Source organism: Pelmatolapia mariae, linkage group LG23 (genome assembly GCF_036321145.2).
Source record: "Pelmatolapia mariae isolate MD_Pm_ZW linkage group LG23, Pm_UMD_F_2, whole genome shotgun sequence".
Classification (NCBI taxonomy): domain Eukaryota; kingdom Metazoa; phylum Chordata; class Actinopteri; order Cichliformes; family Cichlidae; genus Pelmatolapia; species Pelmatolapia mariae.
Window position 1 is genome coordinate 16666578 of NC_086246.1, and position 14831 is coordinate 16681408.

Sequence of the window (14831 nt, forward strand, 5' to 3'; positions counted from 1 at the left end):
CCTCTGGAGGTTAACATGAAAGGAGAGCGGTAACTTCAAAGACTGGGGAGGAAAAAAAAACAAAGGAATTTTTTGATGACACACAAAAAAAACACGATCCAACAAAAAACACACACGACACACTTGTGCATAAAGATTTATTATTTTGTTGAAAATAAGTGTTTCTGACATTGAACCACTAACATATCCGATGTGACTAAAGATAGATGAGCTACACACTGACACTGATGTTCACTTCATACATTGTAACAAGGCATTTGTATCATCTGTAAGGTGTCTGCAGAGTGTTGGTACATTTTATCGACTGACTGACTGATTGATTACCGTCTCTTTGGGTGCGATTGATTGTACTCACTTGCGAGTGTGACAGTACAACTTCGTGCACACGTCATCCACAGTTATTATCTGTGACATGAATGGGACATGAATCCCCCCCTAAAGGTGCGGCCTTTTTTTTTGTTTGTTTGTTTGTTTTAAACACATTCGTTCATCCTGTCATTCATTCATTGTTAAGGTGGGCCCTGCTTCCAAATGCACCTTCCAGTAACGACTCCTTCACAGTGGTGTTAACTTATCTCTCCGGGTACCCGGTGTATGGCCGTTGCACTGGCAAAAAACCAAAAAAGTGCAAAATAGAACAACAAGCAGAAGAAAAACAGGACAGATAGAACTGCTGAGCACGCCGAGCTGTCCTCCCGTGGACTTATGGCTGCTTTCCCAAAAGCATTTAGCACTGTGGTCCTCTTTGTTGATGGCTTTTAAGATGGTTTTTGGCACCGCGCTGCCTTTGGGAAAACCCCGGGAATTCACTCTGGAATAATCAGCAAAAACCGTGATAGTAGCAGGAAGGTCGTGTGTTTTTGTTTTTTGTTTTATTTTAAGAGGGAAAAAAAATCCCCTCTGTGTTGGAGAAGTAGTGAATGTCAAAACTGAATTCCCCTTAACCTACTTTCTCTGCAACTTCCTACATTTCCCAGAATCCTCTAGGAAGCAGCTAAGAATAGTGACACCAAAAGTGGGGGTTTGCTTCCTTTAACCCTGCCCCCTCTCCAATCTTCAAGTTTGTCTAACATGAATACATTTGGACTCTAATTTCTACTCCTCTCCAATCCATCCACCAATCACTCCTGCTCCACTTCCCTTTAGACATTCAGCTACTGTATGCTACAGGCGGGGCAGCAGGCCTCTCTCCGGTCCGGCAGAGGGCAGAAGTCCATCTGCCTGACGATCTCCGCGAAAAGCTCATCCACCATGGTCTTGCTCTTGGCCGACGTCTCCATGAAGGGGCAGCCCCAATCCTCAGCCAGTGCCTGGCCCTCGCTGGGGGACACCTCCCTCTCATCCTCCAGGTCCACCTTGTTGCCCACCAGAACCACCGGTACCTGCTGGTACCTGCAAATTAAGAGAGAAAGTGACATCAGTGGAATTTCACTGCCTTCTCCACCCCGCTGGGTGTCTTTTGGTACCGACTACAGGAACTTCTTAATTCCTACGGGACGAAGAAAGAGAGGGAAAGAGCCATAAATGTGGCTGCTTGTGTGTGTGTGAGTGTGTGTGCATTGTTGGCCTACATACTGTATTTGCTCAATGCTGAAACAATAAGGGGTTTGAAACAATGCACAATAGAGCGAGAGGAGAGGAATAAACCCAGCTACACTCAGCTTCAGCTTCCCAGGAGGCTCCTGCCGCTCAGCGGGCGTCCGGTACCAACAGGAGGTCCTGTCAGAAAACCGCCATCATGAAAAAACCCAACTGATGGTCCATTTATTGCTGAATATATTACATATGTGTTTGCATGGTGCGCAAGCTGCATATTTTAATGGATTCCAATTCTTGTTTAAAAATCGTTAGCTCTGCACTTTGCACTTGCACCATTTCCATTGTGCACTGAGCACGTCTTAAGGATCAAAAGCTTTCTCCCCCAACGCGCGGGGCTGACAAGCCCAGTCCTCTTCCCCTCTGAGCCATCGATACGAGGAAACCAGGCTGGGGAGAGTAATGGAATAAGTTATTGAATAATTGAATAAAGCTAATGTGCTGCTCTCACATGGGAGAGACATGAACACTGGGGCACTGGAAACAACTATTTTCTACTTCATATTCATCTTTGGCTATATTTGATGCTTGTTACTGCTGTAAAAATCCAAGGCTTAGCATGAATTTATAAAGAGCCGTGTACACTACTTCTGGTTTTGAGAAGAGGCTGACATCTGTAATTTGGTAAGTAACTCCTTAAAGGTGCACTTTACTCAAATCACACACACACACTTCTTCAAAACAGCACTGCCTTCATTCAGTGGGGACAGACAGACAGTGGGTCTATAATCAATATTTCATATTTTGTGAAATGGCCTGTGAAGAGGCTGAAGGAGAGCTCAAAGGAGAATGAACTGGACTAATATTCATCAGCATGAAGCAGAACTGCCAAAAAACGCTCATTTTGCTGTGTAACTGTTGCTGGATCTCTAAAAAGCAACTACACTCACTGGCCATTTTATTAGGTATGCCTATTAGCTGCTTTTTAATGCAAATATCTACACAGACAATCGCATGGCAGAAACTTGATGCATTCAGGCACGTAGACTTCGTCAAGACTACCCGAGCATCAGGATGGCAAAGAAAAGTGATTTAAATGAGACTGGTGGTGACAGACCATCTGGTCTGAGTATTCCAGAAACTGCTGATCTGCTGGGATTTTCCTACAGGATGGTCTGAAAAAAGTGAAAATATCAGCAGTTTTCTGGGCGAAAATGTTTTGTTGATGTCAGAGGTCGGAAGAAAATGGCCAGACTGCTTTGAATCGATAGGACAGTGACAGCGACAGTGACTCAAATAACCAGTCACTGCAACCAAGGTATGCAGAAGAGCATGAGTTACAGCAGCAGAAGGCCACACTGGGTGTGGTCTTGGCACACTTTGGGCCCTTTAGTACCTTGTTTATTCTGTACCACAGAGAATCTTTGGGCAAAAGGGAGACCAACTCAGTAATAGCAGGGTCTACAGAGCATTTGCTAATTGGCTTGTAATAATTATTGGTTGCAGTTCCTCAAATGGCCACTTGAAGATTCCTAGGTGCACAGCCGCTTCACTGAACCAGACCTCTGTGCTGTTTTTCTGAATGCAATCATATATCATCCCGTTATTGCACAACATGTCTCTACTCCATTTTCCACAGTGTATGGAGCTTGCTAGAGTTGATGTCAATGTCAACGTGGCCATCTTTTATATACAGTGACTTGTTGCAGTTTTCCAACTGTGGCAAACTGTTAGCACACTAGCTGCTACTTCACAAACAGACACTTACACTAAAGTGAAGCGGGACCCCACTTTATTCAAATACAAGATATTGCATTTCAGCTAGATGCCCTTCATGTTTCCCGCGATTAAATAACTACACAATATCAATTAAAGTGGGTGTATATTCTCACAACAGGTAATAGCATAGACTACCTAATAGCCTTGGCCATCAGTCATTCCTAAGTGCTTTCCCAGCCTGCCTTATTGATCTGCTGGCGCTATTGAGAAATAGGCTCTTATCTACAAATTGGTGGCCCGCTGCCACGCTGCTCAGCTGGGAGAAGAGCTGAGGCGTGGAAAAGAGCTGGCAAACGTTTCAGCGAGCTTACAGGGGCCAGAGAGCTGCAGGAAATGAATGCAGGCAGCAGGGCGGAGGACACTTATGGACCTGCTCGAGTGTCATTCAGCAAACCGGTGATTTTAAAGGGTTCTGAGCTCGACCTGTATCTGCACCTCGTTTTGGATCCCAGAAGCTTCTCCAAAGAGCATTTCTTTTGTCTTAATTGCCTATGAAGACACTTCAAACTGTCAGGCAGACGAAACTCATTCCACACAGCCGAAGACTTCCTTCCCTGCAGCCTGACATTTTCCCTAACAACAGCCACACTGTACAACACAAACGCGCGCACGCACACACATGCAAAACAACAGCTGACCTCAGCAGGACAACCATCTCGCATGGCCCGTGTGTTTGGAAAGCTGGAATCTAAAGGGTGTGAAGTGTGAACAAGGAGAGTACCGTGGAGACAAACACAATCTGACAGCCTTGCAGGAGAAACTCTATATATATCTACAAAGACACAGAGCCAGATTCTCCGGGGTGGGGCGGGGAGTTTGCACGGCGACTGTTTATTGCAGCATCGAACTACAAGCCCCTCCTCATCGGATGAGGGGGGAGCAGCTCAGCGCACCGTGGAGAAAAGTTGTCCCACAGGGATCTATAGGCCGCTATCACTCCTTATTGACTAATATCTCAGGAGGTGTTGGAGTGAGAAGCTTAATGCCTTTATCTTAAGCATGACTCTTCACTATAGCTATGCGCTAACTGTGCTCGCTTTATTGAAGTGTTCATTTGCTTTTTTAGTTGATTTAGTGTAACTCGGTCATGGGTCCTTCTACCTTTGGGGAAGACCTGACTTAATTTAATCTACAAGTACCACTAAATCCTTTAGATTAGGATTTGGATGGATTAATAACAGGTAGAACAACTCTCTTTGACGACTGCTAGGGTATAAACCTAATTTCTCTTTTCTGAACTTTGTCATTCTGGCTGCTTACAGAACAAAATGATTGGGTGCGTGTCAGACGTTAGTGAGGGTAATCGGCTTACTGAGGTTATATACTGATATATAGTGAGGTGACAAAAAACAACATTACGGGTACGGCTGAGGTCGTCAAATGTCGTTTTTACGGGAGGAAAAAGGTTAAATACTGTTTTTAAAATACATATTTTGTGCTTTTATTTTGAAATCTTTTGAAAGCGGCTATAAAAACCCGTCCTTTAGCCTTTTTCAGTTCACTGTAATGACCCAAAACCCCCATATAAGTATAAAAGACCAGTTTCCCAGTTAAAGGCAACTGTTCTTTTTTTTTTTTTCTAAAGAGGAATTTTTTATTATTTTTTTATTCTGTACATATTTTTAGTTATTTTAATTGAAATGCATCTTATTATGTTTACTTGGATGCATAACTTTGCACTAGTTTAAGGTTTAATATGTCGAGAACATCAGTGAGGATTGTTTTGTATAATGCCATGTGTTTACACACAGCAGCACTTTGAGCTAAAAAGTGAAAGTCCATCTATATCTCTGACGATCTGCATAATATCAGTTTTTTATGACCCTCTTTAAGGAATGGCACCCTTCATGCTCTAAGCACTGTCGCCTTGGAGCATGAAGGGTTTGAATCCAGTCCGGGGCCTTTTTGCATGTTCTGCGAGGGTCCTCTCCATGTACTGTGGCTTCCTCCAACAGTCATGCACTGTATATGCATGACTGTATGTGTGAAAGTGAGTGTGAATGGTCATCTGCCTCCATGTGATAGCCCAGAGACAGACCTGTCCAGGTAGTACCCCGATGGCATTGATAGGGTCCAGCCCCCCCACCACCACCACGACCCTGTATTGGATAAGCAGAAGAACACGGATGCATGGATCTGTGACAGTTATTCCAGTTATCATGATACAGAATGTCCTCATGACTATTGGAGCCTTAACGGTATGTTTACCAGTGTTATGTTCTTCCTGAAGTGTTATTTTCCCGGCTGTATAAATATAAATCAGGAGAAACTAACAAACGCTTCTGACTCGTTCCTTTTACAGCACTTGGAAACTACCTAGTATGGGGATTATCTGCACAGTTGGAACGTGTTGGGATTGGTTGGCTGAACTATACAGTTGTATAAATATGCAGATTTTAGATTTAAAAACGGAGCGTGAGAAACAATGCTAGAAATATAAAGTGGCTTAAGATAGCTTAAAAAACTATACCGATTTATTTTTTTTAAAAGTCTGTATTGATATCTAAAATATTGCAGCATCCCTATGATGCACGTATAAGCCTGAAATAAAAGTTAGACACAAACGACTTAATGCCATTCACCTCTGCAGGCTGTTATTTCAGCTGCTGGCAAAGAGGCAAACACAAAACCCACCCACCCACCCACACAGAGAATCAGCGTTTATTCCTCACATAAAAAAGATGGCCTCCACATTTTCCATTTAGCCTCGGGGTACAACAGACTTGTTAAGGCTACCTGCTGTGCTAAATAGCTTCAGTGACCTCACTTACCTTTTTTTTTTTTTCGTTTGTTTTGTTTTTTTACAGGGCCCACAGCAAAAAACACTCATACAAATTACAAAAGGAACAGTCAGACATCGCCTACATGAAGCCCTCCAACCCTGCAGCCACCTCTTTGCTCTCTGGATCTGCTGTTAATTACCAGTTGTAGCAGCAGCACCAGCGCTGTGTGACAGCCAGCCATGTATCTGCATGTAGAACGGGATAGAGAAATCACACAGCCTATAGTGCCCACACTATGTGAACTCCCAAAGGGTGTGTTACTGCTGGAGAACAAAGCTTTGGTATCTAATGTTTCTGTAATGCCTCGGTATCATGGAGGAAAAACCGCAAACATTCCCGTGATACACAGGCAAAGAGAGGGGTCTGCACAGCAGATGGAGAAGGTGTTTCTTTAAAGATGAAACCCCAAGCTTCATTTCCACCTTTAATGGTGCAACCCAGCTCCCCTGACAATCTTTTTCTCTGTTCAGATAGAAAGACATTAAAAGAGGATGTGAGTTCACGTGGCCAGTGCTGCTTTGTGCTATTATACCTGCTGTTCTGTGCACCTAAATGACAACAAGACTCCCAAAGAGAGAGATAAGCTACTGCAGGAAAGGCTGTTAATAAACCTATTATTAAAATATTCCAGTTTCTTCCTTCATTGTGAGTGTTGAGCCTGAAAGCAGTATCTCAGTCAAGCAGCCAAAAAGAAGCCAACTGGAAAAGACTGATCTGCACTTCCTCTTCTGGTCACATGAGGCTGATCCAAAAATAAGCCCCCAAAGACCTCGATGTTCCTCCACAAACATGGAGCAGTGGGCTGAAATGTTTCTGAGTGGACCTGTGATTAGTAAGAAGCTAATTTAATTGGCAGTTTTATATATAATGCAATAAAGACTCTTTGCAGGTTCTCGGTCATCCAGGTCATGGTAGTTTTAAGATAGACTTCAGCTCAGTTTTGGTTTCTTACCCCTCCCAAGTGCATAACCTGAGGCTGTCTTTCTGCTATTTACCTTAGCAATATGCTGGGTGTCCGCGTCTATTTACTCTAGAGGAGGCTGTGAAACTTTGTGCAAGGATTCAGAAAGGAGTTGATGAATTGGTAAAGCTCACTTCTGTCCAATGACAGCTATATCGAGGTGTCGAGTTGTAGAGGGACTTTTCTGCCAGTAAGCATTATTGCTGCAGTAAGCTCTTTTAGCTGCTGTTAGCCCCCTGTTAGCTGCTGTTTTGTCACTGTTACCTGTGACCTACCTACTTAGTGAAACTTATTTGACTTGGATTGAACACTGTTGGACATTTGCAAATAAACTTTCATACAATGTATACGATGTGTACGACTATAATGCTTATCAGAGAGAATGTCTGATTTTTAAGAGACTTGAGCCTAACATTACCTGGCATGATGTTAGCTTAGAACCAGCTGCTGTTGCTTAGCCAGCTCGTGGTCAGCTGTCGCATGGCTAAAGTAATTGCAACAATATATAAATAATTAAATAAGCATATTTAAGCATGTTTTCATGTGTTAAAGCTCTGACTTCAGTTCAGGATATGAGGCGGAATGGCAATGTCCATTTAACATGACAGGGCAACATGGCACCTTCCACAAACTTGCTTGCACTTGCTTGAATGTATTTTTGTAATTGTGAATGTAATCCCAGCTTTCTCTGCATAGTAAGGAATCAATTATAGCATGCTATAGGAGTTAGCATGACCTGTCACCTGATATGTGTATTACAAAAGGCACAAAAAGCAAACAAAACAGGCCTCCTCTTATTCACAACCCTGTTCAATAGCACTCCTAGTGGTCTAATAACACTACAGGGTGCCTTTAACATTAGCTGTGCTCATGCTATTTGTACAAGTCAATTTAATACATCTAGAATGGCTGCATTAAACCCATCAATGCTACAAAGCTCTGACTGTTTTCCTACTTGGGAAGCTGGCATCAATATGTACAACATTAGAATGATTTAAAACACTTCAATAACTGCAACATAAGAATGCAAACTGATATAATCCATCCATCCTCCCATCCATCCATCCATCCATCTCTATTATCCAGTTGAGTGCCAATGCAAGTTGGACTATGCTGCAGTTAGTATCTATAAACAGAGATTTGCAGGAGCTGTAGGTGAGGAGCTAGAAGTTTTTGGTAGCAGAAGGTTTCTGGTTTATATTTACAGCCTGAATAATTTGACCAATCACAAGCCTAATGAACAAAGATTGGCACACACGACAGGGAGCTTCGGCCTGGATACCAGCTGGCTCCAGGGGAAGCCCCGTATCACTGGGTGCTATCCCAAGAGATCGCGTCATCACATGATGTTTTCCTTCAGTGACACTGAAATGCATATGCCTTGCAGACTTTGTTTTTTTCACTCTGTAAACATTCCCTTAGGAAGTAGAATGACCATCACTGTTTATCGGATTCATAGCTGTGGCTCAAGTGATATTCATCAAAATATAGGAAGGTCCAGATACACATCAAGGCAAAGAATCTTTTGTAACCCTGAGGGATTAAAAGATAAACCGGAATGAATGCGAGATGATTCACAAGCAAGGAATTGTAATTTGCTGCACAAATGGTGTTCACTTTAGACTTTCCTAATGATGTTTGCTTTTTTTTTATTGTACTACACTCACCTCTGGGCAAACTGGGCTTCACTTTAAAGGCTGGGAATGACCATTGTAATTCATATTAAACTGGACTGGATCAAGGTAGAACCATGTGTTTTCAGATCCCCTGAATGAGATAAATGGTGGCACATGATGAAAACACTTAAGCAAGCATAGTGCAGCAAATATGTTAAGTCTATAAGTCCAAGCACTTTACTGGTGGCTATCCTCAGAGAGCTGGCTACTTAAACATTTCTCTCCTCACTTATGGGCGATGCTAAAAGCCTAAGGAAAAAAAGTGGCTTTGTACCTACACCAAAGTGCCCCCTGGGATACGTAGTTTTGGTCTCTCCACCCTATTCCCACTCAGTGGTGCGTGCTGCTCACCTCCTGCTATTAGACACAGCATCAGTGCAGCGTGAAAACGCAGCTCCAACACTTTGAACGTGCTTCCTCCTCCTGTGCCGATTAAATTACAAACCTTAACATGCAAGCGAGGAGATCATTAGATTGCGAGGAGGGCTACGCCCAGATGTTGTTATCACAGATAGCGACTTAAACAGGGGTTTTTGTGGTTAGACTAAGACCGTGCTGGAGCGTTCAGGGGGGTAAAGCTTATCTGGCGTGGTGTTTGTTAACCTAAATACACACAGAAAATTGTTCACATATGTGAAGAAAAGCTGCTATACATCAAGTGTCTTTGTATTTAATGTATTTCCTGCTTCTCTTCACCTCTTCCTTAAGTCAACACTGTAATGTTGATGTATATGTGGCGCCAAAGTCGTGTCAGATGGTGACCACATGTCAACTTCAAATGTGCTCATCTGAACACATTTAAACGGATTTTACCATTTATAGTGTGGTTCACAAACTAAATTAGCTGTTTGCCCCTAACTATTAGCATTTCTGTTCACCGCTTTTAGCTAACCTTACACTTAGCAATTCATCATGTTTAGTGACCACTTTCTGCGTTGTGTTTAGCAAACAAACTATTTAGACTGTATACTTTTAGCAAAGCTTTAAAAGTGTAATCCACACTTTAAGCTAGAAGCTTATGAGCTTCTAGCTCATGATTTCAGCTAGCTATTTTGATGTGTTAAGCTAACAGTTTCGACTGTTAAGCCATCCCTTTTATTTTAATACTTTTGACATTTTACCATAGGTTGTTTCCAGCAGCCAGACGTTCTTATAATATTTTAAAAGCAATATTTCTCCAGTCTTTCTATATTTTCTTTGAGCTATGGTAACTTTTTCACTAGTTTTCAGTCCATCCGTGTACCTGACTGCTTTTGTTAAGCCACTTCACATTGACCTATGAATCATTCATGCATTAAAAAGGCACCTAATTTTTCTCCATTTCTTTAGTGGAATCTACAAAAAATGCTAAAGATAACACAGGTGGAAAGACAGAAAATAAATTTTTTATACCAATAAGGTGATTCCCAAAGAGCTATTAACTGAAAATGGTTGGCATATTTCAGTATGGTGTTCAGTGTGCCCTTAAAAAATGTGAGAAAAAGTGGAGAACAAAAGAAGCAGCAGCCTAAAAAAAAATCTCCACTGACGCCTGATCAGAAATGGTTTCAGTGGGAGGATGTATGTCTAGAAGCCATTCTTACGGAGGGGAAACGGGGAGAAAATGCTGATTCATCCTTTTCCGCTTATCCTTGTCAGGGTCGTGGGGGGCTGGAGCCTATCCCAGCTGTCTTAGGGCGAGAGGCAGGGTACACCCTGGACGGGTCACCAGTCTGTCCCATGGCTAACACATAGAGACAGACAACCATTCGCACTCACATTCACACCTATGGACAATTTAGAGTTACCAATTAACCTAATCCAAATGACACAAGAACTGGAATGAAAATCAGTGGCAGTTTGAAAACTCGAAAAGTTTGCATTCAAATCAGTGTCAACATATACAGTGAATATCAAGAGAGAGATACAAAATTGAGCGTGTACAGCTATTTGTAAAACACAGGGGGCTTTGTCATGGTTTGCTCTGTACTCAGCCTGGAGATGATATCTCTAACACCACTGTTAGAGATATTGTCTGAACACAGAAAAGAACAGAGCAAAATGCAGCCAATTTCCAAAGAAAGAGCTTTGAATGTCCTTCAAGAAGCCTGGAGAACTATTCCTGAAGAACTGTAGAGACTCGGTTTTTGCCTAATATACTATACTTCCATGTATATTAGCACGTTTCAATAAATCGCTGCACCTATTTCCCATTTTCTACCAAAATATAGAGAAATGAGGGGTGGCTTAAGACTTTTGCGTAGTACTATATTCTAAATGTTAGTATTTCAACCTCTAGCTAGACACACTTTTAGCTAATCAAATTTCACTTAACAGAATTTACAAGTTTTTTTTATTATACTTTTAGCTAACTATTTCAGAATATTAGGCTAACAGTTTTAGCTGCTTAAGCAGAATTTTGGCAAGAAATTCTGCAACAGAGGTCATAATATTAGCTCACAATTTTAGCTATTAGCCACTTTTTAGTTTAGTGAGATATTTTTTAATGGTTACCCTGTGTTATCCATTAATTTTAGTAAACTGTTAACTATGACATTACATTCGGGTTTTCTTTAGGTTGGGTAGCTGATCTGTCATACAACAAGTGGACTATGAGACTATGGATTCACGCCTCCTTAACCAAACAGCATATCTCACTTCTTGTCCATGCTTGGCACATGGAAAGCCTTGCATAAGCATTCTGGTTTATATGACCGCCTAATGGAGGCCCGATGTCTTCTTGGCTTTCAACCCAACACAATCCCATTAAGTTCTGGTGAGTGGGCACATACTATATCTCTGTGTGAGGCTCGTTGTTACTGCTGCTGGCTCAGCAACAAGTTTGGGAGGAGGGAGGCTGTTTTTCTAAAGACAGCTAATGGAGAGCAGGAGCCGATTGTGATGGACACCTTAACGAGATCAAGTAAATAACCGAGTAGATCTTGCTAGTACTTCTACTTTTGTCACAGACTGTGACTGACCACCGTTTCTAGCCTCACTGACCACTCAAGTTCACACAGCATCCACACCTAAGACCAATTTTAAGCAGCTATTTACAATCATGCATGTCATTAAGAGTGTGAGAGGAAGCCAGGTACAGTGAGGCACAGGGAGAACATGCAAACACTTTATTTCTGTGTAATAATGTCTCTGCACAAAACTCAACAACAATATTATGTTTTCAAGTCTACTTAAGGGTGTTTTACTTATCTGCAGCTTTGCACATACAGTAACAAGGCCCACTTCAAAGCCAGAGCAGTGTGAAATACAAGCATGAAATATTTATAGGTATACACTTGAGGACGGCGATGGCTGCTGCAGTGTGGGCAGCCGCTTTGGGTGCTGGGGCACTTTTTTATCCATCATTACTATTAAATTAATTTTAAAGGAGTCCCCCCGCCCCACCCCCACACATTCGCCATCACTGTGCATCGTCAGCTGTGACGCTCTTGAGCTTCCTCTCGGCCTGTGACGTCCACACCACAAGAGAAGCACCGAGTTCACTCCTGGGAGGCAGATGGAAAGTGCCGCAGCAATACTCTACTGGTGAAATTATAAATGTCACAACACTCATGTTCAACAAGCAGAAAAGGGGGGCAATATTAAGTGTAATCATAAGATTTTTTTCTTTTCTCTTTCTGATGATAATGAAGTGCCTACACCCCCCCCCCCCCTTTCCCCCAATGATGATGCTCATGTAAGACCACTGCATGAGTCAGAGCTCCTATCTCACTTTATCTTTGGTTTCCTTCTGCAAAAGCTATAAAACATTTTTCTATTGAAGAAGTCATAATGATGCGCTTTTGTTGGGAATAAAACAAAGAAAAATACGTTTCACTCCAGTTGCACCCTGGAGTCACAGGCTCACACATTTACACAAGACTCTGAGCCAAAAAAAAAAAAAATTCCAATGTGTCACTACCGAAAAGGATAGACCACAGCCTTTCTCCCACTCTCTCTCACTCCCAGGCTGTGAGATGAGCTCAGGGGATGTGTTGAGTAATGGACTGAGCTGATCAAAGCCGTGCAGAGTTAGTCATGTGTGAGAGACGCAGAGAATATCAAACCCTGGGAGAGTTCAGCGGGTTGATGTGTGACAGGTGAGCCGCAGCTGGGCTCTTATGAAGAACATATGAGCGGGATGCAGCTTCTCACGAAGGACTGGAGGAGAGCGTGGGGGGGGGGGGGGGGGCAGGAAGAGGAAGAGGAGGGAAGACATGGAGAGGATGGCAGTTTTGTGATGTTTCTCAGCCTCAGTTTAAAATGAAAAAAACTAAACACTGATTTGTATGTGTGTGTGTGTGGGGTTCATTACATTTATAGAGGCCCTGGAGGGGCTCCATGGGGTACTCCAAACATGTTTACTGTTAAATGTGACTGTTGTATTTATTTGAATCAAGGTGTAAATATTTATTATCATATCCTTAACATTCCTTCGCCGACACAGACAACTTCCGGGGTCCTTATTGCCCCAATATGGCTATTTAAGGCCCCTAAGACGTGTTTTTGCTCGCCTTTTGTCTGTGGCATCAGAGCATTTATTTAGAATTACAATGAATTACAGCAAACTGGAAAGCCTCTCACCTTTTCACCCTGATGATCTGATCTCTCATGGGTTTGATGTCCTGAAAACTTTGCTGGTTGACCAGGCTGTAGACCAGGATGAAGCCCTGGCCGTTTCTGATGTAAAGGTCTCTCATTGAGGCGAACTGCTCGGTGCCGGCCGTGTCGAGGATCTCCAGCACCGACGGAGAGGAGTCCACCTCGATCTCCTTCCTGTAGAAATCTTCAATGGTCGGGTCGTACTTTTCTATAAATGTCCCGGTGACAAACTGGACCGTCAGCGCGGACTTCCCCACCCCGCCGCTGCCGAGCACCACCACCTTATACTCCCGCATAGCGCTCCCGCGGAGTTAAATCCGGCATGCAGAGAATAAAGTGATCAGCAGCGGATCAAAGAAACGCATGCCCGTGCACAGCAGCCCAGACTCACGCTACAGGCATGACACAGCCTCCGGTAAACGAGATGCTCTTGCAGTTATAGGCGGCCGAATGATGCTGGAGCATTTAGCCCTGAGATGCACAGCCACACTGCCTTCTACTGAAATATTCCCACGCTATCTTGAAGGGACACCATTCCGGAGGCATCCATAATGCAATAAGGCGTCGGTGCGGTTAAAATAAGATCGGCTATTATTAGAAACAACTAGACGGCGCATCTTTTTATGTGCCGACAAAATAAACGGCTAACACTACATTTCCCCTGCACAGTGGGGTACAGTGGAGTTAAAGGCGAAGAGCACTCTTTGCCTTATAGAAGACAACAGTGCTGGGAATCCACGCCTCTGGTGTGCTTCATCCACTGGATGCTACTATTTCCTGGAAGATATGGAGGGAGATTAGTGCCACATGGCAACAGGGAGCAGAGCACAGATGTGATGGAAAAGAAATAAGAGAGGCTGCTGTGACATAATTGTTTTTGACCTCGTTTTAAACGGAAATATAAGCTAATCTGTGAGGAATGCTGTCAGCAGCCAATGGGAGGCTAGCCTGCACAAGACAAAGCCAGAGGCTTGGACTTGGTTTGCAGCACATAATGTCTCAAGACAGTGTCAACATATGATGCTTGACTCTGAGCTCTTCTGAGGGATGTTAACCGAAGCCTCAGGCAAACTAAATAATTTGTTAAAAAGGGGAACATGTCAAATTTCCACTCTTCAATTTCAGTTTATTTTTATTTCTGTAGAACCAAATCACAACAACATTCGCCTCATGATGCTTTATATCGTAAGGTAAAGGGAATAACAGAGAGAAAACCCAACAATCAGATGACCCCCTGTCAGCAAACACTTGGCAACAGTGGGAAAGAAAAACTCCCTCTTAATAGGAATAAACCTCCAGCAGAACCACTGTATAAACACATAGTAAGTCTTTTTAAAGGGTTTCCATTTAAACTGCATTTTAGATGGCCAGATCAACCAGAAGGGGACGGTGCTAAGCACAAATGTGAAGGTTCTGCATGATGCACTGTGATTGAGCACTTAAACAAATTTCCTACACATTTAATCCTTTAAAGGTTTCTGAACCATGCCAGAAAAATCAATTTTCTAAAGAAAT

The 14831-nt window shown here is 42.8% G+C and overlaps 1 protein-coding gene across 1 annotated transcript; it reads right to left on the reverse strand.

Moving 5' to 3' along the window:
* Positions 1-128: 128 nt before the first annotated feature.
* On the reverse strand, positions 129-14030 carry LOC134620129 (ras-related protein Rap-2a-like). The gene is made up of 2 exons (XM_063466096.1): positions 13299-14030; positions 129-1392 (listed from the first exon to the last, which is right to left on the reverse strand). The coding sequence occupies exons 1-2, from the start codon at positions 13610-13612 to the stop codon at positions 1155-1157; spliced, it is 552 nt and encodes a 183-aa protein (XP_063322166.1). The 5' UTR covers positions 13613-14030; the 3' UTR covers positions 129-1154.
* Between the last annotated feature and the right edge of the window lie 801 nt (positions 14031-14831).

Bases quoted from the DNA above. Each gene is read 5' to 3' on its own strand.
- LOC134620129 (XM_063466096.1), bottom strand. From the start codon at position 13,612: ATGCGGGAGTATAAGGTGGTGGTGCTCGGCAGCGGCGGGGTGGGGAAG. The intron at 1,393-13,298 runs GTGAGAGGCTTT...CTTAATTTGCAG, and splicing joins CAGATCATCAGGGTGAAAAG to GTACCAGCAGGTACCGGTGG.